General features: G+C 41.0%; 4 protein-coding genes and 1 pseudogene across 4 annotated transcripts; all 5 read right to left on the reverse strand.

The window, feature by feature from the left end:
- Positions 1 to 691: 691 nt before the first annotated feature.
- Positions 692 to 7587, reverse strand: LOC121570572 (annotated as a pseudogene).
- On the reverse strand, positions 3575 to 4569 carry LOC121570573 (interferon alpha-1-like). The gene is made up of 5 exons (XM_041882045.1): positions 4444 to 4569; positions 4261 to 4347; positions 3981 to 4130; positions 3792 to 3884; positions 3575 to 3687 (listed from the first exon to the last, which is right to left on the reverse strand). Exons 1-5 carry the CDS (start codon positions 4567 to 4569, stop codon positions 3580 to 3582), a joined length of 564 nt encoding a protein of 187 aa, XP_041737979.1. The 3' UTR covers positions 3575 to 3579.
- Positions 7588 to 8809: 1222 nt separating the features above from the next.
- Positions 8810 to 11519, reverse strand: LOC121570574 (interferon alpha-1-like). Its single transcript, XM_041882046.1, has 5 exons — positions 11394 to 11519; positions 11211 to 11297; positions 10931 to 11080; positions 9149 to 9241; positions 8810 to 9044 (listed from the first exon to the last, which is right to left on the reverse strand). The coding sequence occupies exons 1-5, from the start codon at positions 11517 to 11519 to the stop codon at positions 8937 to 8939; spliced, it is 564 nt and encodes a 187-aa protein (XP_041737980.1). The 3' UTR covers positions 8810 to 8936.
- Positions 11520 to 19877: 8358 nt separating this feature from the next.
- Positions 19878 to 20994, reverse strand: LOC121569702 (interferon alpha-1-like). The gene is made up of 5 exons (XM_041880845.2): positions 20869 to 20994; positions 20686 to 20772; positions 20406 to 20555; positions 20217 to 20309; positions 19878 to 20112 (listed from the first exon to the last, which is right to left on the reverse strand). Exons 1-5 carry the CDS (start codon positions 20992 to 20994, stop codon positions 20005 to 20007), a joined length of 564 nt encoding a protein of 187 aa, XP_041736779.2. The 3' UTR covers positions 19878 to 20004.
- Positions 20995 to 24106: 3112 nt separating this feature from the next.
- On the reverse strand, positions 24107 to 27229 carry LOC121569708. Its single transcript, XM_045221307.1, has 2 exons — positions 27151 to 27229; positions 24107 to 26994 (listed from the first exon to the last, which is right to left on the reverse strand). Exon 2 carries the CDS (start codon positions 25354 to 25356, stop codon positions 24190 to 24192), a length of 1167 nt encoding a protein of 388 aa, XP_045077242.1. The 5' UTR covers positions 25357 to 26994; positions 27151 to 27229; the 3' UTR covers positions 24107 to 24189.

Genomic DNA, 27229 nt, shown 5'->3' on the forward strand with positions numbered 1-27229 from the left:
GCGATTGTTACATCCATTTATGGACTTTTAAATTAATTATATACAGGCAACCCATTGATTCTTGAAGAATGTATCAATTTTAATTGCCTCATGAGCTTAGTTCAACTGTTTTACCTCAACAGAACCCCAAAAATACTTTTTTTATGACATTGTTTGAAACAATATGAATCTAAACACTGTATAGCTTCAACATGTAGTTAAAACTATAATTTTGATCTCTTGGATGGTCATTAATTGAACCAATAGCTTTCTGATCGTGGTTACTTTTCTCGAACCCCATCCCTCAGCTATTTACAAAAATAGTGGTTGAGTGGCCACTATGGTGTTGTTTGAACTTCAGATTGCCCCTTTAAAAAAGTAAGACTATAAACAAATGAATGCATGAAAGACTGAATGGATGAATGCATTGATGACTGAATATATAAATTAATGAATAAATACAATATGATAATAGATGCATGTATTTTTCATTTAATTGTATTATAAATAAATAAAGGAATACATAAATACATAGCCTTCACATATACATATCAGTCAATCAATGTTTATATATAAATCAGTCAGTCATTAAATATATCAGCCATCAATCTATTAGCCAGCGTCAGAAATATGTCACATGTCTCCAATGATGATTCTGTGGTTGTCCAACAGACCGCTTATTCCTCATGGCTTGACTCTGCAGTCGACTTCCTCACGGCTTAACTCTGCTATCGAGGAATTTATTGAAATGCATCAGGTTGTCGCGAACCTCCTCTCTCACGATCTCCCATGCGCATGTGCTGTTTTCCTGGAGAGCATACAATAAATACAAACATTTCAGTCAACTCAACCACAGCAAGTGCTGCGCCGACGCATCCAACGACACTACAACGGCGCTTGCATGTTCCCAGTTTCATATGTGAGTTGTGGCAGAGAAATGCATCCAATTTGTGGTGATCTAGAACTTTTGCTCAGATTAATTTAGTCTCTTTTCGAGTGCATTTGATATTGGCCCGACCTTCTGTTTCAAGACAGGGTTCAGCTTGTCAAAATATGTTTTCAGAGACGCGTTGGCTTCAGTAACCGACCCTCCATCTCCAGAGGATGCCCCAACACCACCTCCGACCTAGAGACAATATAAGATGGTGGTGAGTGCATTAGTTCTGTCTTGTGTAAGATTAATACAATATTTGAATAAATAACTGTAGTGTCTAAATTAAATACCAATGCCCACGATTGTCTGCCCCCCAAATATAACCTCTAGGCTACACAAGAGGGATCATATTCTCATTCCTCTAAGTTCTCAACTTGACGAGATAATATGTTTTTAAACAGGTTCAGTTGTTTATTGTTCTAAGTGACAGCAGTCACGCTGTTGTTGAATAATTGGGCCACATATGCAAAAACAGAGACGTCCTCGACCTGGATAAAATAAAACAGGGGTTTAGGCATTATCCACACTGGTTGACTCGACGTTGTTTCCAGGTACTTTCAATTAAATTACTTTGAACCAAAGTGGAATAGACGTAGTTTAGGCTATCAGCATCTTGCTATATGATACTGAAGTGTATGCTACCTGTGTGTTCTTGTAAACGTCCTCTGGAAACATGCGTTGACATTTTCTTCTAGACACAGAACTGGAAAGTGTCCACCCTGAAATAGAAGTCAAATTAATATCAAGTGGTACAGATATTGAAATCGCATGTTACATGAAATGAGCTATAATACAAAGTAAAATGTGAATATCATTGCGAATATTGCGCATCAATTTGGGCACACCAAATAGTGGACTGGTGCAATTAAAATTAATCACCATATCTAATATCAGATCTATGCTCAGATCATTCAGTCTGCCCAACCGGGTCCACCTGCACCGATCGGATGCAGCAGTGTCTAGGCAGAACAGAGTCAGACAGATGCGCAACATTTCAATACAGCCATGTTTCTTTTGATAGAACTTGAGTCCAACAGACATTAGAAATGATTAACAACCTATCATCTTGATTCGATATGATACCTACATTGCTGAAGTATACACCCAAGTATCGCTACATGAAGGTATACAAAAATCATTCGTGGTGAAGAAGGTAGCATGGTTCAGGCTTTCGCTTCCCTTTATAAGCTTCAATTTTCAGTGGGTGATTCTTAATTATGCTATTGTGAAATTAATCAGAAAAATATAATGCAAGTGAACAATTTTCATACATGTCTATGCAAATAATTGCATTGGATAAATGCATGTATTGATAACATTAAGCAGTTATTCAGCAGGCAATATTGAATATGAAAAACGAATAACTCTATAATACAATGGTGCAGGGCTCTGTCTTATTAAATGAGGGCCATGATCAATATAAATATGCTGAAATTGTGGACATTGCACACCACACTTTTCAGATTCTGTGTAGGGTTAGCAAGAACCATTGTTTCAATAGGCGTTTCACAGAGACCACATTTTGCTCACACATTTAGTCCGTTGACTCTCTTTTAATCAGGCAGTGCAATCTGAAGCATATGGCTGTTCAGTGTTTATATTGGACATCCTTGAAATAAAAATAGATGTTATTAATAGAGAGACTGATAGTGTTGAATGAAGGCTAAAGTTCGACCATTTTACCTCACTGCTTGTGAATTCACTGTGCACCTGTTCAGTCTATTCATTTACAATTACATTTACATGATTTAGCAGACGCTCTTATCCAGAGCGACTTACAAATTGATGCATTCAACTTATGATAGCCAGTGGGAAAACTACTTTTTTCTTCTTCTTTTTATGGGGGGGAGTAGAAGGATTACTTTATACTATTCCAGGTATTCCTTAAAGAGGTAGGGTTTCAAGTGTCTCTGGAAGGTGGTCAGTGACTCCGCTGTCCTGGCGTCGTGGGGGAGCTTGTTCAACCATTGGGGTGCCAGAGCAGCGAATAGCTTTGACTGGGCTGAGCGGGAACTTTGCTTCCGTAGAGGTAGGGGAGCTAGCAGGCCAGAGGTGGATGAACGTAGTGCCCTCGTTTGGGTGTAGGGTCTGATCAAAGCCTGAATTAGGAATTCGAATAATTTAAAAGGAACTCTATGGTAGGAACGGAATTCGCATAGGAGCTTAAAGTGCAACGTTCAAAACTGGCCCGCCCTGTCCAGTACTAAAACACACCTAATTGAAAAAAGGCTTTTGAATATAACTACATTTTGAGAAGATACATTTTACTTGTTTTTATGGATTTCCTTTATGGATTAGTAGGCTATACAATTAATTGTTCTGCCATCCGTGCATATGTCCCGAGCATTTTTAACCAACATCTGAATGTTCACACACCGACAGACTTGGCTACAGAATGAGCACTCAGATTAACAATATTTAAAAGTATAAAAATGTTTATTAACTTAACATTTGATGAAAATTAACATATAGGCACGATTTTCAAAGAGATAAATAAATATATTCATAAATAGGCCTACATAAATAAATAACCTTGATAATAAATAAATACATGTACAATCTTGCAGTTTGACATTGCACATTACATGATTGTAGAATAGGAGGCTTTTACAATCAAGCACAATTGTAAAACCCAATTGTAAAAAAAAAGTTCTGCAAGTTCAAATTCATGTTCTGTTGGACCACAGAAGGCTATCAGAGTTGTGTTTCAGAATGAACTGTAGGGTGTACAGGAGTTCTTTTCGAACCACTTCCCAGGCGCAGTAACTGAAATTCTGTGAAAATAAAAATAAACTGTTAGGGCAATGTATTGTAATATTGTCCAATGTAGAGATATTATCAAAACAATGTGTCTTTTTGTTTTTACCCTATAGCCTACCTTTTCTTTTAGGACTGCTGCAATCTTCCCAAAGTATGTCTTCAGTCCCTCTGCCCTGATGGGATAATCACTTGTATCCACACTGCCCATCATCTGCCAGAAAGAAAGAGGCAGGCGATGAATAATAATTCAAATGCCACCATACCACAATTAAACAGTTAAGCTATCTGTGTTGGCATAGCAACTCACACATTTGCTCTCTTCAATCTGGCGGTATATAATATTCTGAAAATTCTCCAACTTCTGTTGGTCCCACTTAGTTGGCAGGTCGTCAGCTCCAAACAATGAGTCGATGTTCTTCAATGTATCATAAATAGCCTTAGCACCACTGCTGCTCAACTGAAACGGACAACAACAATCATTTCAAATAACATAAATGGCAGTTTAAAGTTTTCTACTTTCTAATCCTAACGATTGCAAAAACTCTTTCATTCTGTAAAGAACACTTGTATATGTTGCTTGCCCTTACCTGTGGCGCGCCGGAGGTTGCAAATGCGGCGGCTGGGAATGCCGGGAAGACATTCTGCTGCAGGCACTCCAGAGGAAAATGACCCCCCTGAAAGAAAGAGAAAACACAGTATTCACGTTGAGCTATTCAGTTAAACATAGTTGGATAATACATCTCAAGTCAAAAGTAATTTAAAAAATGTACCATGTCTCTCAGTAGGTTGTGGGTTGTTCGCACCAGCTGTCCCTGTAGGTGGCAAGGCATGGACATGGAGCAAACTTGTGCGAGGCAGAGGAAGGCGCTCATCCAAGTGATAGTCTGAAGTGTCATTCTTCGGGTAGTTAGATGACCTGTAGCAGATAATCATTGTTAGTTGAATATAATCCTGAAAATGATTATTTCATTGAAGCCTGAAGCAATGATCAAATGATAGCATGTTGTTGACTCACCTGTTGCCAGTATATTGCAAATTTCCTCCAGTCAGAATGTGGTTTGTGTTCTGATCCCATATCTGCGGATTAACTTAAATAGTGAGGATTGAACGGATGTACAAAAAGTGAAAGGTAGTCTCACTATATTCAGAGTTAAAATGAATGATTTTGGGAATGTTTTGCCTAGTGAACCGCAAGACCGGATTTCCCTTTTCGTGTGCTCTACTTCACACTCGTCATGTTTTGACTGATTGTTCATGGGAAGCACGTTGTCCTCAGTAGGTTTAAAAAGTGTAACTCATAGCAGACCTTGTGAAGACTCAAACGCTGCTAAGAAAGACAGGGAGAAGGAGACGGAGAGAGAGAGAATATCGACCCTTTAACACCAATATGAAACTAATGGCACTTGCTACAATGTTTGTTTTTTAATCACAAAACTGCTATTTGCTTGTTTGTCTCTCTCGCTCTGTGTGTGTGTGTGTGTGTGTGTGTGTGTGTGTGTGTGTGTGTGTGTGTGTGTGTGTGTGTGTGTGTGTGTGTGTGTGTGTGTGTTTGCGTGCGTGCGTGCGTGCATGTGTTTGTTTGTTTGCGTGCGTGCGTGTGTATGTGTCTGTGAGAGAGAGGGAGTGAGAGATGAGGATTTAATGTGATCTCTTTCTGTTTGCATCTTCTGTCTTTAATCCCATTCATGTCTATACATTTGAATTAAACTGTTGATAATAACAATGATTAAATAGAAATTAACCGGAATTTTATGAAGTCTGTATCTGAATAATCAGGATAACATTAACGTTTGACTATTAATTCCTTACGAGAGACTAGCAGGCCCATTTCTATGAATAAACCAATGTGCCAATTTGTTGTGATAACATTATCGTAGGTTTATTAGAAAATGACCTAAATCATAATTCCTAATAGCACTACATTTCATCGTCTTGGATATGCTTAGTTAAAGAGGCAATTTCTGCGATTGCTACATCCAATTTTGGACTTTTTAATTAATGATACACAGGCTACCTATTGACTCTTGAAGAATATATTACTTTTAAATGCCTCATGAGCTTAGTTCAACTGTCTTACTTCAAAAGAACCCAAAATATACTTTGTTTGAAACAATATAAATCAAAACAAACACAGTATAGCTTCAAAAATGTAGTTAAACGATAATTTGATCTCTTGGCTGGTCATTACTTGAATCAATAGCTCTCTGACAGAGGTTACTTTTCTCGAACCCCATCCCTCAGCTATTTACCAAAATAGTGGTTGAGTGTCCACTATGGTGTTGTTTGAACTTCAAATTGCCCCTTTAAAAAAGTAAGTCTATAAACGAATGAATGCATGAAAGACTGAATGGATGAATGCATGGATGACTGAATATATAAATGAATTAATAAAAACAATATGATTTTAGATGCATGTATTTTTCATTTAATTGTATTATAAATATATCAATCAGTCAGTCAGTAAATATATCAGCCATCAATCTATTAGCCAGTCTCAGGAACATGTCACATGTCTCCAATGATGATTATGTGGTTGTCCAACAGACCGCTTCTTCCTCACGGCTTGATTTTTAAAACTGCACATTTTTGTAGCGAACTTCCGCTCATACGATCTTCCATGCACATGCGCTGTGTTCCTGGAACTCATACAAGCCATGCATTTTTTCACTCAACTCAACCACAGCAGGTGCTGCACCAGCGCATCCGACGAAACTAAAACCGAGCTTGGAAGTTCCAAGTTGCATATGTGAGTTGTGGCAACGAAATTCATCCGATTTGTGGTGATCTAGAACTTTTCCTCAGATTAATTTAGCCTCTTTTCCAGTGCATTTGATATTGGACCCACCTTCTGTTTCAAGACGGTGTTCAGCTTGTCGAAATATGTTTTCATAGACGCGTTGGCTGAAGTAACCAACCCTCCATCTCCAGAGGATGCCCCAACACCACATCTGACCTGGAGACAAAATACAATTGTGCTGAGTGAATTAATTCTGTCTTAAGACAGGTTCTGAAAATATATCGTTGATATTAAATCACAAATTAAAGACCTATGCCAATTATTGTCTGCCCCCCAAATTTGGCTTAGGCTACACCATGAGGGATCATACTTAAGCATCCCTCTAATTTCTTAACTTAACTGGTAATCCGTTTTTGAACAGGCTCAGTGTTTCCTTGTTCCAGGTGACAGAAATCAGGCTGTTAAATAATTGGTCCATATCTCCCAAAGCCTCTAAAGCAACCACAGAGACGTCCTCGCCCTGGATAAAAGAAAACAAGGTTTTAGGCGTTAGGGTGTCTCACAAATTACATGGGTAAAAATCCACTTAACCACTTTGAAATTGCAAGAAATCATATACTATAGTTTAGGCTATCAAAATCTTGATATATGATACTGAAGTGTATCCTATCTGTGTGTTGTGGTCCTCTGTAGCTCAGCTGGTAGAGCACGGCGCTTGTAACGCCAAGGTGTGGGTTCGATCCCCGGGACCACTTAACACAAAAAAATGTATGCACGCATGATTGTAAGTCGCTTTGGATAAAAGCGTCTGCTAAATGGCATATTATTATTCTTGTAAACATGCTCTGGAATCATGCGCTCGACTTTTCTTTTCGACACAGAGCTGGAAATTGTCCACCCTGAAATAAAGTCATATCAATATAAATAAGTGAACTGTTGTGGGAATGTAACCTTAAATGAAACATTGTGGTACAGAGAGTGAAAGCATTGGTTAGATAAAATGTGCTATAATAAATACATTAAAAAGTAGGCCTAATAATGAGATATATTGAGCATCAAATTGTGCACACCAAATAGCAGACTGGTGCATAAACTGCGTCCACCTGCACGGATCGGATGCTGCTGTGTCTAGGCAGAACATAGTCAGACAGATGCGCATCCATTTCAATACAGCCATGTTTCTTTTGATAGAACTTGAGTCCAACAGACATTAGAAATGATTAACAACCTATTATCTTGATTCGATATGATACCTACATTGCTGAAGTATACACCCAAGTATCGCTACATGAAGGTACACAAAAATAATTCGTGGTGAAGAAGGTAGCATGGTTCAGGCTTTCGCTTCCCTTTATAAGCCTCAATTTTCAGTGGGTGATTCTTAATTATGCTATTGTGAAATTAATCAGGAAAATATAATGCAAGTGAACCATTTTCATACATGTCTATGCAAATAATTGCATTGAAGCAATGCATTAAATGATTACATTAAGCAGTTATTCAGCTGGCAATATTGAATATGAAAAACGAATAACTCTATAATACAATGTTGCAGGGCTCTGTCTTATTAAATGAGGGCCATGATCAATATAAATATGCTGAAATTGTGGACATTGCACACCACACTTTTCAGATTCTGTGTAGGGTTAGCAAGAACCATTGTTTCAATAGGCGTTTCACAGAGACCACATTTTGCTCACACATTTAGTCCGTTGACTCTCTTTTAACCAGACAGTGCAATCTGAAGCATATGGCTGTTCAGTGTTTATATTGGACATCCTTGAAATAAAAATAGATGTTATTAAAAGAGAGACTGATAGTGTTGAATGAAAGCTAAATTTCGACCATTTTACCTCACTGCTTGTGAATTCAAAGTGCACCTGTTCAGTCTATTCGGCTAATATTGTTCCGATTACGTTATTGATTGTGGAACCCAATGTCACTGAGGGGGTTGGAACCATAGAATTAGGAATTCGAATAATTTAATAGGAACTCTATGGTAGGAAAGAAATTCATATAGGTGCTCAAAGTGCAACGTTCAAAACAGGCCCACCCTGTCCAGTACTAAAACACACTTAATTGAAAAAAGGCTTTTGAATATAACTTCATTTTGAGAAGATACATTTTACTTGTTTTTATGGCTTTCCTTTATGGATTAGTAGGCTATACAATTAATTGTACTGCCATCCGTGCATATGTCCCGAGCATGTTTATTCCAAATCTGAATGTTCACACACCGAAAGACTTGGCTACAGAATGAGCACTCAGATTAACAATATTTAAAAGTATAAAAAAGTTTATTAATTTAACATTTGATGAAGATTAACATATAGGCACGATTTTCAAACAGATAAATAAATACATTCATAAATAGGCCTACATAAATAAATATCCTTGATAAATAAATAAATACATGTACAATATTGCAGTTTGACATTGCACATTACATGATTGTAGAATAGTAGGCTTTTAAAATCAAGCACAATTGTAAAACCCAATTGTAAAAAAAGTTCTGCAAGTTCAAATTCATGTTCTGTTGGACCACAGAAGGCTATCAGAGTTGTGTTTCAGAATGAACTGTAGGGTGTACAGGAGTTCTTTTCGAACCACTTCCCAGGCGCAGTAACTGAAATTCTGTGAAAATAAAAATAAACTGTTAGGGCAATATAGGGTAATATTGTCCAATGTAGAGATATTATCAAAACAATGTGTATTTTTGTTTTTAACCTATAGCCTACCTTTTCTTTTAGGACTGCTGCAATCTTCCCAAAGTATGTCTTCAGTCCCTCTGCCCTGATGGGATAATCACTTGTATCCACACTGCCCATCATCTGCCAGAAAGAAAGAGGCAGGCGATGAATAATAATTCAAATGCCACCATACCACAATTAAACAGTTAAGCTACAGTGGGGAAAAAAAGTATTTAGTCAAACACCAATTGTGCAAGTTCTCTCACTTAAAAAGATGAGAGAGGCCTGTAATTTTCATCATAGGTACACGTCAACTATAACAGACAAAATTAGAAGAAAAAATCCAGAAAATCACATTGTAGGATTTTTAATGAATTTATTTGCAAATTATGGTGGAAAATAAGTATTTGGTCAATAACAAAAGTTTCTCAATACTTTGTTATATACCCTTTGCTGGCAATGGCACAGGTCAAACGTTTTCTGTAAGTCTTCACAAGGTTTTCACACACTGTTGCTGGTATTTTGGCCCATTCCTCCATGCAGATCTCCTCTAGAGCAGGGATGTTTTGGGGCTGTCGCTGGGCAACACGGACTTTCAACTCCCTCCAAAGGTTTTCTATGGGGTTGAGATCTGGAGACTGGCTAGGCCACTCCAGGACCTTGAAATGCTTCTCATGAAGCCACTCCTTCGTTGCCTGGGCGGTGTGTTTGGGATCATTGTCATGCTGAAAGACCCAGCCACGTTTCATCTTCAATGCCCTTGCTGATGGAAGGAGGTTTTCACTCAAAATCTCACGATACATGGCCCCATTCATTCTTTCCTTTACACGGATCAGTCGTCCTGGTCCCTTTGCAGAGAAACAGCCCCAAAGCATGATGTTTCCACCCCCATGCTTCACAGTAGGTATGGTGTTCTTTGGATGCAACTCAGCATTCTTTGTCCTCCAAACACGACGAGTTGAGTTTTTACCAAAAAGTTATATTTTGGTTTCATCTGACCATATGACATTCTCCCAATCCTCTTCTGGCTCATCCAAATGCACTCTAGCAAACTTCAGACGGGCCTGGACATGTACTGGCTTAAGCAGGGGGCACTGCAGGATTTGAGTCCCTGGCGGCGTAGTGTGTTACTGATGGTAGGCTTTGTTACTTTGGTCCCAGCTCTCTGCAGGTCATTCACTAGGTCCCCCCGTGTGGTTGTGGGATTTTTGCTCACCGTTCTTGTGATAATTTTGATCCCACGGGGTGAGATCTTGCGTGGAGCACCAGATCGAGGGAGATTATCTGTGGTCTTGTATGTCTTCCATTTCCTAATAATTGCTCCCACAGTTGATTTCTTCAAACCAAGCTGCTTACCTATTGCAGATTCAGTCTTCCCAGCCTGGTGCAGGTCTACAATTTTGTTTCTGGTGTCCTTTGAAAGCTCTTTCGTCTTGGCCATAGTGGAGTTTGGAGTGTGACTGTTTGAGGTTGTGGACAGGTGTCTTTTATACTGATAACAAGTTTAAACAGGTGCCATTAATACAGGTAACGAGTGGAGGACAGAGGATCCTCTTAAAGAAGAAGTTACAGGTCTGTGAGAGCCAGAAATCTTGCTTGTTTGTAGGTGACCAAATACTTATTTTCCACCATAATTTGCAAATAAATTCATAAAAAATCCTACAATGTGATTTTCTGGATATTTTTTCCTCAATTTGTCTGTCATAGTTGACGTGTACCTATGATGAAAATTACAGGCCTCTCTCATCTTTTTAAGTGGGAGAACTTGCACAATTGGTGGCTGACTAAATACTTTTTTTCCCCACTATCTGTGTTGGCATAGCAACTCACACATTTGCTCTCTTCAATCTGGCGGTATATAATATTCTTAAAATTCTCCAACTTCTGTTGGTCCCACTTAGTTGGCAGGTCGTCAGCTCCAAACAATGAGTCGATGTTCTTCAATGTATCATAAATAGCCTTAGCACCACTGCTGCTCAACTGAAACGGACAACAACAATCATTTCAAATAACATAAATGGCAGTTTAAAGTTTTCTACTTTCGAATCCTAACGATTGCAAAAACTCTTTCATTCTGTAAAGAACACTTGTATATGTTGCTTGCCCTTACCTGTGGCGCGCCGGAGGTTGCAAATGCGGCGGCTGGGAATGCCGGGAAGACATTCTGCTGCAGGCACTCCAGAGGAAAATGACCCCCCTGAAAGAAAGAGAAAACACAGTATTCACGTTGAGCTATTCAGTTAAACATAGTTGGATAATACATCTCAAGTCAAAAGTAATTTAAAAAATGTACCATGTCTCTCAGTAGGTTGTGGGTTGTTCGCACCAGCTGTCCCTGTAGGTGGCAAGGCATGGGCATGGAGCAAACTTGTGCGAGGCAGAGGAAGGCGCTCATCCAAGTGATAGTCTGAAGTGTCATTCTTCGGGTAGTTAGATGACCTGTAGCAGATAATCATTGTTAGTTGAATATAATCCTGAAAATGATTATTTCATTGAAGCCTGAGGCAATGATCAAATGATAGCATGTTGTTGACTCACCTGTTGCCAGTATATTGCAAATTTCCTCCAGTCAGAATGTGGTTTGTGTTCTGATCCCATATCTGCGGATTAACTTAAATAGTGAGGATTGAAAGGATGTACAAAAAGTGAAAGGTAGTCTCACTATATTCAGATTTAAAATGAATGATTTTGGGAATGTTTTGCCTAGTGAACCGCAAGACCGGATTTCCCTTTTCGTGTGCTCTACTTCACACTCGTCATGTTTTGAGTGATCGTTCATGGGAGGCACGTTGACCTCATTAGGTTTAAAAAATGTAACTCATAGCTGGCATTGTGAAGACTCAAACGTTGCTAAGACAGACAGGGAGAAGGAGAGGGAGAGAGAGAGAGAGAATATCGACCCTTTAACACCAATATTAAACTAATGGCACTTACTACAATATTTGTTTTTTAATCACAAAACTGCTATTTGCTTGTTTGTCTCTCTCTCTCTCTCTCTGTGTGTGTGTGTGTGTGTGTGTGTGTGTGTGTGTGTGTGTTTGTTTGCGTGCGTGCGTGCGTGCGTGTGTTTGTTTGCGTGCGTTCGTGCATCTATGAGAGAGAGGGAGTGAGAGATGAGGATTTAATGTGATCTCTTTCTGTTTGCATCTTCTCTCTTTAATCCCATTCATGTCTATACATTTGAATTAAACTGTTGATAATAACTGATGACTAAATAGAAATTAACCGGAATTTTATGACGTCTGTATCTGAATAATCAGGATAACACTAACGTTTGACTATTTATTCCTTACGAGAGACTAGCAGGCCAATTTCTATAAATAAACCAATGTGCCAATGTGTTGTGATGACATTATCGGAAGTTTATTCGAAAATGACCTAAATCCTAATTCTTTATAGTACTACATTTCATCGTCTTGGATATGCTTATTTAAAGGGGCAATTTCTGCGATTGCTACATCCAACACAGGCTACCTATTGACTCTTGAAGAATATATAACTTTTAAATGCCTCATGAGCTTAGTTCAACTGTCTTACTTCAACAGAACCCAAAATATACTTTGTTTGAAACAATATAAAATAAAACAAACACAGTATAGCTTCAAAAATGTAGTTAAACTATAATTTGATCTCTTGGCTGGTCATTACTTGAATCAATAGCTCTCTGACAGTGGTTACTTTTCTCGAACCCCATCCCTCAGCTATTTACCAAAATAGTGGTTGAGTGTCCACTATGGTGTTGTTTGAACTTCAAATTGCCCCTTTAAAAAAGTAAGTCTATAAACGAATGAATGCATGAAAGACTGAATGGATGAATGCATGGATGACTGAATATATATATGAATTAATAAAAACAATATGATAATAGATGCATGTATTTTTCATTTAATTGTATTATAAATATATCAATCAGTCAGTCAGTAAATATATCAGCCATCAATCTATTAGCCAGTCTCAGGAACATGTCACATGTCTCCAATGATGATTATGTGGTTGTCCAACAGACCGCTTCTTCCTCACGGCTTGACTCTGCTGTCGAGGCATTTTTAAAACTGCATATTTTTGTAGCGAACTTCCGCTCATACGATCTTCCATGCACATGCGCTGTGTTCCTGGAACTCATACAAGCCATGCATTTTTTCCCTCTACTCAACCACAGCAGGTGCTGCACCAGCGCATCTGACAAAACTAAAACCGAGCTTGGAAGTTCCAAGTTGCATATGTGAGTTGTGGCAACGAAATTCATCCGATTTGTGGTGATCTAGAACTTTTCCTCAGATTAATTTAGCCTCTTTTCCAGTGCATTTGATATTGGACCCACCTTCTGTTTCAAGACGGTGTTCAGCTTGTCGAAATATGTTTTCATAGACGCGTTGGCTGAAGTAACCAACCCTCCATCTCCAGAGGATGCCCCAACACCACATCTGACCTGGAGACAAAATACAATTGTGCTGAGTGAATTAATTCTGTCTTAAGACAGGTTCTGAAAATATATCGTTGATATTAAATCACAAATTAAAGACCTATGCCAATTATTGTCTGCCCCCCAAATATAGCTTAGGCTACACCATGAGGGATCATACTTACGCATCCCTCTAATTTCTTAACTTAACTGGTAATCCGTTTTTGAACAGGCTCAGTGTTTCCTTGTTCCAGGTGACAGAAGTCAGGCTGTTAAATAATTGGGCCATATATCCCAAAGCCTCTAAAGCAACCACAGAGACGTCCTCGCCCTGGATAAAAGAAAACAAGGTTTTAGGCATTAGGGTGTCTCATAAATTACATGGTTAAACTTCCAATTTACCACTTTGAAATTGCAAGAAATCATATACTATAGTTTAAGCTATCAAAATCTTGCTATATGATACTGAAGTGTATCCTACCTGTGTGTTCTTGTAAACATGCGCTGTAAACATGCGCTCGACTTTTCTTTTAGACGCAACGCTGGAAATTGTCCACCCTGAAATAAAGTCATATCAATATAAATAAGTGAACTGTATTGGGATAGTAACCTTAAATGAAACATTGTGGTACAGAGAGTGTCACGGTTTCGGCCGAGGCTGCTCCTCCTCCTTGCTCGGGCAGGCTTCGGCGGTCGTCGTCCCCGTAGTACTAGCTGCCACCGTTGGATGTTTCATGTTCGTTTGGTTTTGTCTTGATGTTGTACACCTGTTTCCAGTTAGTGCTCATTAGTGTCCTATTTAGTTCTCGTTGTGTGTGTCAGGTGTTGTGTGTGATTGCGCTTCTGTTTGGTGTTCTGTGCTACGTGTTTCCCTCCGTTGTCTAGGAGAGGGTTTTTCGCACATGTTAGTGCGCCTTTATTTCGCCTCCGGGCTTGTTGAGCTCGTGTACTACGTGAATATTTCACTAAAGTATTTTGGACTTAGTTTCTGCGTTGCGCTTGATTCCTGCACCACACCCACCTACAGCACCCTTGACAGAATCACACACCTTATAAATGGAATCAGCAGGAGCAACAGCCGCACCTGAGTCGCTGGAGGAGCATGTCCGCGGCCAGGATGACCAGATCAGACAACTGGGGACCGCTCTACAGGATGTCATCAACACCCTGCACCGATGGGAGTCCAGAGGGGTACCCACACCTCCACCTACCTTGCCACCACCATCGGTCGGTCCACCAGTCCCAGGTCCGGAACCCAGTGGGATTCGGCTCTCGCTCCCGAGGGCGTATGACGGCACAGCTGCCGGGTGTCAGGGGTTCGTCCTGCAGGTGGAGCTCTACCTGGCCACTGTACACCCGGTGCCCTCGGGACACGAGCGTTTCCGCCCTCATCTCCTGTCTCACGGGCAAGGCGTTGGAATGGGCCAACGCCGAGTGGAGGAGGATAGACGCCACCACCATCTCCTACGCGGAGTTCTCCCGTCGCTTCAAGGCCGTGTTCGACCATCCACCTGAGGGCAAAGCGGCGGGGGAGCGACTGTTCTACCTTAGTCAGGGGAAGAGGAGCGCACAGGCGTTCGCACTGGAGTTCCGGACTCTAGCGGCAGAGGCAGGGTGGAATGAACGGGCCCTCATCGATCATTTTCGATGTAGCCTACGGGAGGACGTTCAACGTGAGTTGGCCTGCAGGGACACCAATTTCACCTTCGACCAGTTGGTCGACATGTCCATCCGTCTGGACACCCTGCTGGCCACCCGTGGACGTCCCGAGTGGGGTCCGTCCATTCCACCCTCCAGCACCTCCGAGCCAAGCCCTATGGAGCTCGGGGGTGCTGGCGCTAGAGAAAGGAGGAGAAGGAGCCCGAGGGGGCCTGTCCCCTGCACCAATTGCGGTCGTGGAGGGCACACTGCGGCCAGGTGCTGGGGAGGGTCTCCAGGAGGAGGAGACAACAGGCCACGCACTGGGGAGCATTCCCAGGTGAGTAGACGCCCCACTTACCCAGAGCTCTCTGTTGCGCACTTTTGTATACCTGTTCGTTTTCCACAGGTTGCACCTCATTCACAGCATAAGGCGCTAGTAGATTCAGGCGCAGCTGGGAATTTTGTTGATCGGAAGTTTTGTATAGATTTAGGGATTCCCCTCCTGCCTGTTGACAAGCCTTTTCCCGTTCATGCTTTAGATAGCCGTCCGTTGGGGTCGGGGTTGATTAGGGAAATCACAGCGCCACTTAGGATGTGTGCGCAGGGGGGTCATGAGGAGACTATACAGCTATATCTGATCGACTCTCCTGCGTACCCGGTGGTGCTGGGAATTCCCTGGTTAAGTACCCATAACCCTGCCATTTCGTGGCAACAGAGAGTTCTCAATGGGTGGTCTGCTCAGTGTGAGGGGCGATGTCTGGGTGTTTCCGTGGGGCGACTTCGGTGGAAAGTCCAAACCAAGTGCCCGCATTGCACATTCCGCCTGAATATGGGGATTTGGCTATTGTGTTTAGTAAAGCTAGGGCGACGCAGTTGCCTCCTCACAGACAGGGGGATTGTGCGATAGACCTCCAGGCAGGAGCAGCGCTCCCATGGAGCCACGTGTATCCTTTGTCTCAAGAGGAGAGAAAAGCTATGGAGACTTACATAGCCGAATCTTTGAGACAGGGATACATACGGCCCTCCACTTCTCCTGCGTCCTCAAGCTTCTTTTTTGTGAAGAAAAAAGATGGAGGGTTGCGCCCGTGCATTGATTACCGTGGTCTCAATCAGATTACTGTGAAATACAGTTATCCACTCCCTCTGATTGCGACCATGACGGAGTCATTGCACGGCGCGTGGTTTTTCACAAAACTGGATCTCAGGAGCGCGTATAACTTGGTGCGCATTAGGGAGGGCGACGAATGAAAAACAGCATTTAGTACCTCCTCTGGTCATTACGAGTATCTCGTCATGCCATACGGGTTGATGAATGCTCCGTCAGTCTTCCAATCCTTCGTGGATGAGATTTTCCGGGATATGCAGGGGCAAGGGGTGGTCGTGTACATTGATGACATTCTAGTGTACTCGTCTACCCGAGTCCACCATGTAGCCCTGGTGCGTTGTGTATTGAGGAGGCTGTTGGAGCACGACCTGTATGTCAAGGCAGAGAAATGTCTGTTTTTCCAGGAGTCGGTCTCCTTTTTGGGTTATCGGTTGTCCGCGTCAGGGGTGAAAATGGAGGTGGACCGTGTGTCAGCCGTGCGTAATTGGCAAACCCCAACCACTGTCAAAGAGGTGCAGCAGTTCTTGGGCTTTGTGAATTACTACCGGAGGTTTATCCGGGGTTTTGGACAGGTGGCAGCTCCCATCACGTCCCTTCTGAAAGGGGGTCCGGTGCGCCTGCAGTGGTCAGCTGAGGCGGACAGGGCTTTTGGGAGACTGAAGGACCTGTTTACGTCGGCTCCGGTGCTGGCGCATCCGGATCCCGCCTTACCCTTTCAGGTCGAGGTGGACGCGTCTGAGGCCGGTGTAGGGGCCGTACTCACTCAACGGTCCGGCACGCCACCTAAACTCCACCCCTGTGCTTTTTACTCTAAAAAGCTCAGCCCGGCGGAGCGAAATTATGACGTCGGGGACAGGGAGCTGTTAGCTGTAGTTCAGGCCCTTAAGGTGTGGAGGCATTGGCTTGAGGGGGCTCAACACCCTTTCCTCATTTTGACTGACCATCGGAACCTGGAGTACATCCGGGCAGCGAGGAGACTGAACCCTCGCCAGGCTCGATGGAGTATGTTTCTCGCCAGGTTCGTATTTAAAATCACGTACATCCCTGGGTCCCAGAACGGTAAGGCAGATGCGCTGTCCCGGCGGTATGACACGGAGGAGAGGTCCGTTGAGCCTACTGCCATACTACCGGCGTCTTGTCTAGTGGCACCGGTTGTGTGGGAGGTCGATGCTGAAATCGAGCGGGCGTTGCGTACCGACCCTAGCCCTCCACAGTGTCCTGTGGGTCGGAAGTACGTTCCGCTCGAGGTTCGGGATCGACTCATTTACTGGGCTCACACGTCACCCTCCTCTGGACATCCGGGTATTGGCCGGACAGTGCATTGTCTTATCGCTAAGTACTGGTGGCCCACGTTAGCCAGGGATGTGAGGGTTTATGTCTCCTCCTGCTCGGTGTGCGCCCAGTGTAAGGCGCCCAGACACTTGCCCAGGGGTAAGTTACAACCCCTGCCCGTTCCACAACGACCCTGGTCCCACCTCTCAGTGGATTTTGTGACAGACCTTCCCCCTCGCAGGGGGAATACCACCATCCTGGTCGTTGTGGACCGGTTCTCTAAGGCCTGTCGTCTTCTCCCTATGTCGGGTCTTCCTACTGCCCTACAGACTGCAGAGGCACTATTTACCCACGTCTTCCGGCATTACGGGGTACCCGAGGATATAGTGTCTGATCGAGGCCCCCAGTTTACCTCCCGAGTCTGGAGAGCGTTCATGGAGCGTTTGGGGGTCTCGGTGAGCCTTACCTCGGGGTACCACCCGGAGAGCAATGGGCAGGTAGAACGAGTCAACCAGGATGTGGGTAGGTTTCTGAGGTCGTATTGCCAGGACCGGCCGGAGGAGTGGGCTCGGTATATTCCCTGGGCGGAGATGGCCCAAAACTCTCTCCGCTTCGGCGGTCGTCGTCCCCGGAGTACTAGCTGCCACCGTTGGATGTTTCATGTTCGTTTGGTTTTGTCTTGATGTTGTACACCTGTTTCCAGTTAGTGCTCATTAGTGTCCTATTTAGTTATCCTTGTGTGTCCGTTGTCTAGGAGAGGGTTTTTCGCACACGTTAGTGCGCCTTTTTTTTGACGCCTGTGTGCGCCTTTATTTCGCCTCCGGGCTTGTTGAGCTCGTGTACTACGTGAATATTTCACTAAAGTCTTTTGGACTTAGTTTCTGCGTCCTGCGCTTGATTCCTGCACCACACCCACCTACAGCACCCTTGACAGAGCGTGAAAGCATTGGTTAGATAAAATGTGCTATAATAAATACATTAAAATGTAGGCCTAAAAATGAGATATATTGAGCATCAAATTGTGCACACCAAAGAGCGGACTGGTGCATAAACTGCGTCCACCTGCACGGATCGGATGCTGCTGTGTCTAGGCAGAACATAGTCAGACAGATGCGCAACCATTTCAATACAGCCATGTTTATTTTGAAAGAAATTGAGTCCAACAGACATTAGAAATGATTAACAACCTATTATCTTGATTCGATATGATACCTACATTGCTGAAGTATACACCCAAGTATCGCTACATGAAGGTATACAAAAATATTTCGTGGTGAAGAAGGTAGCATGGTTCAGGCTTTCGCTTCCCTTTATAAGCCCACATTTTCAGTGGGTGATTCTTAATTATGCTATTGTGAAATTAATCAGGAAAATATAATGCAAGTGAACCATTTTCATACATGTCTATGCAAATAATTGCATTGGAGCAATGCATTAAATGATAACATTAAGCAGTTATTCAGCTGGCAATATTGAATATGAAAAACGAATAACTCTATAATACAATGTTGCAGGGCTCTGTCTTATTAAATGAGGGCCATGATCAATATAAATATGCTGAAATTGTGGACATTGCACACCACACTTTTCAGATTCTGTGTAGGGTTAGCAAGAACCATTGTTTCAATAGGCGTTTCACAGAGACCACATTTTGCTCACACATTTAGTCCGTTGACTCTCTTTTAACCAGACAGTGCAATCTGAAGCATATGGCTGTTCAGTGTTTATATTGGACATCCTTGAAATAAAAATAGATGTTATTAAAAGAGAGACTGATAGTGTTGAATGAAAGCTAAATTTCGACCATTTTACCTCACTGCTTGTGAATTCACTGTGCACCTGTTCAGTCTATTCGGCTAATATTGTTCCGATTACGTTATTGATTGTGGAATCCAATTTCACAGAGGGGGTTGGAACCATAGAATTAGGATTTCGAATAATTTAAAAGGAACTCTATGGTAGGAACGGAATTCGTATAGGAGCTTAAAGTGCAACATTCAAAACTGGCTGCCCTGTCCAGTAGTAAAACACACTTCATTGAAAAAATGCTTTTGAATATAACTACATTTTGAGAAGATACATTTTACTTGTTTTTATGGCTTTCCTTTATGGAGTAGTAGGCTATACAATTAATTGTACTGCCATCCGTGCATATGTCCCGAGCATTTTTAACCACAATCTGAATGTTCACACACCGAAAGACTTGGCTGCAGAATGAGCACTCAGATTAACAATATTTAAAAGTATAAAAAAGTTTATTAATTTAACATTTTATGAAGATTAACATATAGGCACGATTTTCAAACAGATAAATAAATACATTCATAAATAGGCCTACATAAATAAATATCCTTGATAAATAAATAAATACATGTACAATATTGCAGTTTGACATTGCACATTACATGATTGTAGAATAGTAGGCTTTTAAAATCAAGCACAATTGTAAAACCCAATTGTAAAAAAAGTTCTGCAAGTTCAAATTCATGTTCTGTTGGACCACAGAAGGCTATCAGAGTTGTGTTTCAGAATGAACTGTAGGGTGTACAGGAGTTCTTTTCGAACCACTTCCCAGGCGCAGTAACTGAAATTCTGTGAAAATAAAAATAAACTGTTAGGACAATGTAGGGTAATATTGTCCAATGTAGAGATATTATCAAAACAATGTGTCTTTTTGTTTTTAACCTATAGTCTACCTTTTCTTTTAGGACTGCTGCAATCTTCCCAAAGTATGTCTTCAGTTCCTCTGCCCTGATGGGATAATCACTTGTATCCACACTGCCCATCATCTGCCAGAAAGAAAGAGGTAGGCGATTAATAATAATTCAAATGCCACCATACCATAATTAAACAGTTAAGCTATCTGTGTTGGCATAGCAACTCACACATTTGCTCTCTTCAATCTGGCGGAATATAATATTCTGAAAATTCTCCAAATTCTGTTGGTCCCACTTAGTTGGCAGGTCGTCAGCTCCAAACAATGAGTCGATGTTCTTCAATGTATCATAAATAGCCTTAGCACCACTGCTGCTCAACTGAAACGGACAACAACAATCATTTCAAATAACATGAATGGCAGTTGTAAGTTTTCTACTTTCTAATCCTAACGGTTGCAAAAACTCTTTCATTCTGTAAAGAACACTTGTATATGTTGCTTGCCCTTACCTGTGGCGCGCCGGAGGTTGCAAATGCGGCGGCTGGGAATGCCAGGAAGACATTCTCCTGCAGGCACTCCAGAGGAAAATGACCCCCCTGAAAGAAAGAGAAAACACAGTGTTCACGTTGAGCTATTCAGTTAAACATAGTTGGATAATACATCTCAAGTCAAAAGTAATTTAAAAAATGTACCATGTCGCTCAGTAGGTTGTGGGTTGTTCGCACCAGCTCTCCTTGTAGGTGGCAAGGCATGGGCATGGAGCAAACTTGTGCGAGGCAGAGGAAGGCACTCATCCAAGTAATAGCCTGAAGTGCCATTCTTAGGGTAGTTAGATGACCTGCAGCAGATAATCATTGTTAGTTGAATATAATCCTGAATATGATTCATTCATTGAAGCCTGAAGCAATGATCAAATGATAGCATGTTGTTGACTCACCTGTTGCCAGTATATTGCAAATTTCCTCCAGTCAGAATGTGGTTTGTGTTCTGATCCAATATCTGCGGATTAACACTTAAATAGTGAGGATTGAACGGATGTACAAAAAGTGAAAGGGAGTCTCACTAAATTAAGAGTTAAAATGAATGAATTTGGGAAAGTTTTGCCTGGTGAACCGCAAGACCGGATTTCCCTTTTCGTGTGCTCTACTTCCCTCTCGTCATGTTTTGAGTGATCGTTCATGGGAGGCACGTTGTCTTCAGTAGGTTTTAAAAATGTAACTCATGGCAGGCCTTGTGAAGACTCAAACGTTGCTAAGAACGACAGGGAGAAGGAGAGGGAGAGAGAGAGAATATCGACCCTTTACATTTACATTTTAGTCATTTAGCAGATGCTCTTATCCAGAGCGACTTACAGTTAGTGAGTGCATACATTCTTTTTTTATACTGGTCCCCCATGGGAATCAAACCCACAACCCTGGCGTTGCAAACGCCATGCTCTACCAACTGAGCTACACCCCTGCCGGCCATTCCCTCCCCTACCCTGGACTACGCTGGGCCAATTGTGCGCCGCCCCATGGGTCTTTAACACGAATAATAAACTAATGGCACTTACTACAATGTTTGTTTTTTAATCACAAAACTGCTATTTGCTTGTCTCTCCCTCTCTCTTTCTCTCTCTCTCTCTCTCTCTCTCTCTCTCTCTCTCTCTCTCTCTCTGTGCGTTTGTTTGTTTGCGTGTGTCTGTGAGAGAGAGGGAGTGAGAGATGAGGATTTAATGTGATCTCTTTCTGTTTGCATCTTCTGTCTTTAATCCCATTCATGTCTATACATTTGAATTAAACTGTTGATAATAACAATGATTAAATATAAATTAACCGGCATTTTATGAAGTCTGTATCTGAATAATCAGGATAACATTAACATTTGACTATTTATTCCTTACGAGAGACTAGCATGCCCATTTCTATAAATAAACCAATGTGCCAATGTGTTGTGATAACATTATCGTAGGTTTATTAGAAAATGACCTAAATCCTAATTCCTAATAGCACTACATTTCATCGTCTTGGATATGCTTAGTTAAAGAGGCAATTTCTGCGATTGCTACATCCAATTTTGGACTTTTAAATGAATGATACACAGGCTACCTATTGACTCTTGAAGAATATATAACTTTTAAATGCCTCATGAGCTTAGTTCAACTGTCTTACTTCAACAGAACCCAAAATATACTTGGTTTGAAACAATATAAATCAAAACAAACACAGTATAGCTTCAAAAATGTAGTTAAACTATAATTTGATCTCTTGGCTGGTCATTACTTGAATCAATAGCTCTCTGACAGTGGTTACATTTTTCGAACCCCATCCCTCAGCTATTTACCAAAATAGTGCTCGAGTGTCCACTATGGTGTTGTTTGAACTTCAAATTGCCCCTTTAAAAAAGTAAGTCTATAAACGAATGAATGCATGAAAGACTGAATGGATGACTGAATATATAAATGAATTAATAAAAACAATATGATAATAGATGCATGTATTTTTCATTTAATTGTATTATAAATATATCAATCAGTCAGTCAGTAAATATATCAGCCATCAATCTATTAGCCAGTCTCAGGAACATGTCACATGTCTCCAATGATGATTCTGTGGTTGTCCAACAGACCGCTTCTTCCTCACGGCTTGACTCTGCTGTCGAGGGATTTTTAAAACTGCACAATTTTGTAGCGAACCTCCGCTCATACGATCTTCCATGCACATGCGCTGTGTTCCTGGAACTCATACAAGCCATGCATTTTTTCACTCAACTCAACTACAGCAGGTGCTGCACCAGCGCATCTGACGAAACTAAAACCGAGCTTGGAAGTTCCAAGTTGCATATGTGAGTTGTGGCAACGAAATTCATCCGATTTGTGGTGATCTAGAACTTTTCCTCAGATTAATTTAGCCTCTTTTCCAGTGCATTTGATATTGGACCCACCTTCTGTTTCAAGACGGTGTTCAGCTTGTCGAAATATGTTTTCATAGACGCGTTGGCTGAAGTAACCAACCCTCCATCTCCAGAGGATGCCCCAACACCACATCTGACCTGGAGACAAAATACAATTGTGCTGAGTGAATTAATTCTGTCTTAAGACAGGTTATGAAAATATATCGTTGATATTAAATCACAAATTAAAGACCTATGCCAATTATTGTATGCCCCCCAAATATAGCTTAGGCTACACCATGAAGGATCATATTTACGCATCCCTCTAATTTCTTAACATCACTGGTAATCCGTTTTTGAAGAGGCTCAGTGTTTCCTTGTTCCAGGTGACAGAAGTCAGGCTGTTAAATAATTGGTCCATATATCCCAAAGCCTCTAAAACATCCACAGAGACGTCCTCGCCTTGGATAAAAGAAAACAAGGTTTTAGGCATTAGGGTGTCTCATAAATTACACAGTAAATTTTGAAGTGTTAAAGTAACACTTAAAGAGTTAAATTTAACACTATTTCTGAGTGTATATGGTCCCACCCTGAAATAGTGTTAATTTGACTCTTTTCATAGTGTTAACATTTTAGAGTTAAATTAACTCTAAATAGAGTAAAAATTTAACACTCGCTTACACTGAATAGTGTTATTTTAATTTTACACTAAAGGTTAAATAACACTGGAGAGTGTAAATATTACCCTTGGAAGAGTTAATCATTTACTCTTCTAAAATAACAAATCAACTCTGATTGAGTTTGATTCCAGTCCAGTTTAACACTGCATGGAGTTGACACTCAAGGTTAAAATAACTCTGATAAGTGTTGATGTTACACACTATTGTGTTGATAATTGACTATCTTGCAGTGAAAAACAAGCTCAAATAGAGTCAAATTCTAACACCGTATAGTGTCACGGAAATAAATCTCAGCAGTATTCATTTTACACTTTTTTAGTGTCAAATTACACCAAATACTCCATTAAGTGAGTAAAAATCACAACTTACCACAAAATAATGCATTTCAAATTTTTATTAACAGCTCAACTATGTCAGGCTAAAATATATTAAGAATACAAATCCCTTTTTAAAACATTGACCTTAGGTTTCCATAAAATGGCAATAGGGAACAACATACAAGGAGGAATCTGTCGTTCCATACTTCATTTGAACATCAAAAGGTTTAAAGTAACACAGTTCAGTAATGTTGATCACCTTTTGAACCCTGTCTGGATGCATCCTGACCTTAAAGGCATAGTAATGGTAATCAAAACACACTGTTTCCATCAGTTTTCCACAGAGCAATACACAGTCATCTTTCACAGCAATAATTTTGATTTTACAAAATACAGGCATCTCAAATGCTACCTCAGTACAGATAATGAAGTCACGGCGGTACTCTGTACCATGATGTTTGATCCACTTGGCAGAAAACACACTGGTAGACAATACAGACCCACATTTTAAAGCAATCTCGGGACCTTCTTTGAGCTCACTAAGTGTTACCATCTTCCCCGAACCTAAAGTTAATCTTTCCTTGCTAAAGGACTCTCGATACATTGCCATACAACTTTGGTGCTTTTTGGCTAATGTTTTTGTTACATTTTTAAAGCTTTTTAATTGCTTCTTAAAAAAATTATGTTTAGCTTCATAACGCATGCACCACATGTGCAGAACTGGGCCGATGTTTTTTATATTACGAGGGTAATGAATCATGAAGTGATGCTTTGGTAAGAGATTGATTGCAGGAAACAACTGCTTGAAGAGCTGATGATGATCAATGATTAAATGTTTGAGGTAAATGGTCATGCCTTCTGTAAGGACTGGGGAAAATACAATGTTAACAATGTGTAGAAGCAAAAGTAGAAGATGCCAGTGCTGGTCATCTGACTGTATTAAATCACCAAATAGCAAAGGCATATTACGTAATAAGCACCAAGACTGTATAGCATTCAACCCCAAATCATTACTTCCATCAAACAACTTTACTCTAGGTGGACGGTTTCGCTGCTGATTGTATCCATAGTCAAAAGCATGTATTCTACCAGCCAGTTGTTCAGCATTTAGGAAGTTTTCCTTAATGTACTGCAGGACAAGTTTGACTTCAAACTGAGCAACTCCTTCTAAAATATCGTGCATTATATCTACAGAAAAATTGTTGGCTGTATTAAAATACTGTAGTGAATTCAGCAGACAAATGCGTTTGACACCATAGATATGAGGTAGTGTAGGATCTGTTTGTAAAGTTTGACAGTGCAGTTTGTGCATCTCGATAGTTCGTAGTACAACTTTTGGATCATCTTCACAGAACACAGTTTGAAAACAATCTTTCTCAAGGAGACAGAAACGACAACAATACCTTGCCCCAAATGACTCCACAAAGCCAAATAAACCATGCAACCCAAGATTATCACCAGTGACCTGAACTATGGTACCGTGAATCACATCTTTCAATCTGGGAACTTTAAGTCCCTCTGTCTCGAGTACTTTAAGATCACTGACAAGTGGCTCAAGTATCAAATTAAAACCATAACGCTTGATGTCCTGCGCATGGAAAAGAGCACCCAAATGAATATTTATCAATGATGAATTAAAGATTGGGGGAAAATTCCTTAATGTAAAGTATATAGCACCTAATTTGTGTATACCCTTTTTAGACCCCAAGGGGTTTGCTGTTTCAAAGTCGTCATAAAATAGCTGGATCTGTATGGCATCTTTTTCTATAGAGAATAAGGGACTTTTTTAAAATAGGCGGCATCTCTCAAGTCTGCATACACACCTTCCTTGGGCATGTGCCTGGGCTTGAACATGTCTGCAAGTTCTGGGTTTTGAAAAATGGCCTTTAGTGTTTCTAAAATAGGAATATATGCAAACTTGTCAGTTACAACGACCTGATCGTATGTCCCAGTTGTTTTGTTTCTTCTGCTGTCAAATCTTGTGCCAAGCACCTTTTCAACAGGTTCTACGATTCCCCATTTCTCTTTGAAGTGTTTATTTCGTTTAGCTTCTGAATTTAAGGGTGTGAAAGGGTTTTCCAACTTTTGCAAAGATTGTTCTATTCTGTTCTTATTTTCAGTTTCCTGTGGAGATAAGCACTGCAAAGCTGCATCTGTAGCTTGACTTTGAATCTCAAAAAACACTTCTTCCATGGAGGAAACAAAACTATTTACAGTAGATTGACTTAATCCAGCTGCTTTTAGTTGTGCAACAGCAGAGGCACACATATCTAGAGTGCTCCTGTTGGACTTTTTCAACAGAGTAGATGTGGCTACCTCGTGTTCATTAACTGTCCGTGACGTTGTAGCTGTCTCCTCTACATTAGTGGTCACTGCCTCTCCAATGCTGCTTAAATAAACATCAGGGTCAACCTGTTGGTCAATATACTCAGTGTGTTTTGTGTTTAAATGTTTCCTAAAACCAGAAAACGTACCAAACGCACAGCCACATCCAGTCTGAGCACATTTAAGCCGGAGATTTTTTCCAGGCAAGTAACCGTGAACTAATCGTAAATGCCTAACAAGCATATTTGAACTCGATAACTCAGCCTGACAAACAAAACACTTCATGTTCGAGGAGAAACTTCAAGCACTAATGAAGTAACCTCGCCCTGATTTCAGCAACACGAGGGCTCTCTTTGACCTTGCCAGCATCGATGCTGTACACTGTAGTTTGGATGAAAGTGTACATGTTGTGGAGCATGGTGTTGTAGGATGTGCCAAACACAAAATGTGCCTTAAATAGTTCGTCAAAAGCAACAAGAGAAGAGGTTGACCTGCAAGGTATGGCATTCTTGTCGATAATGATGAAGAACTGGTGGATTGCATTCTTCTTAACTCCAACAGCTAGGAGATAGGGCTGAGCGCTAGTAGTGATGGCATCGAGATGCTCTTGAATGTTTGTTCCGGTCTGCGAAGACAAATGAGGGAAAACTGTAGTTAATGGCCAAGTAGTTGTAGAATATGCAGAAAGAGCCAATACACTACTCTTATTGAATATGAATATTGAATGAATACTTGTAGCCTAATATTAGGTGTTCATACCACAAATTAGAAAAATACAAACCTTCTTGAATACCACAAGATGTTTCTCTGCTTGGGATGCGGAAACCTTTCCTGGTCTCTTCCGACCCTGAGCGGAGGGG

Source organism: Coregonus clupeaformis, chromosome 7, assembly GCF_020615455.1.
Source record: "Coregonus clupeaformis isolate EN_2021a chromosome 7, ASM2061545v1, whole genome shotgun sequence".
NCBI lineage: Eukaryota > Metazoa > Chordata > Actinopteri > Salmoniformes > Salmonidae > Coregonus > Coregonus clupeaformis.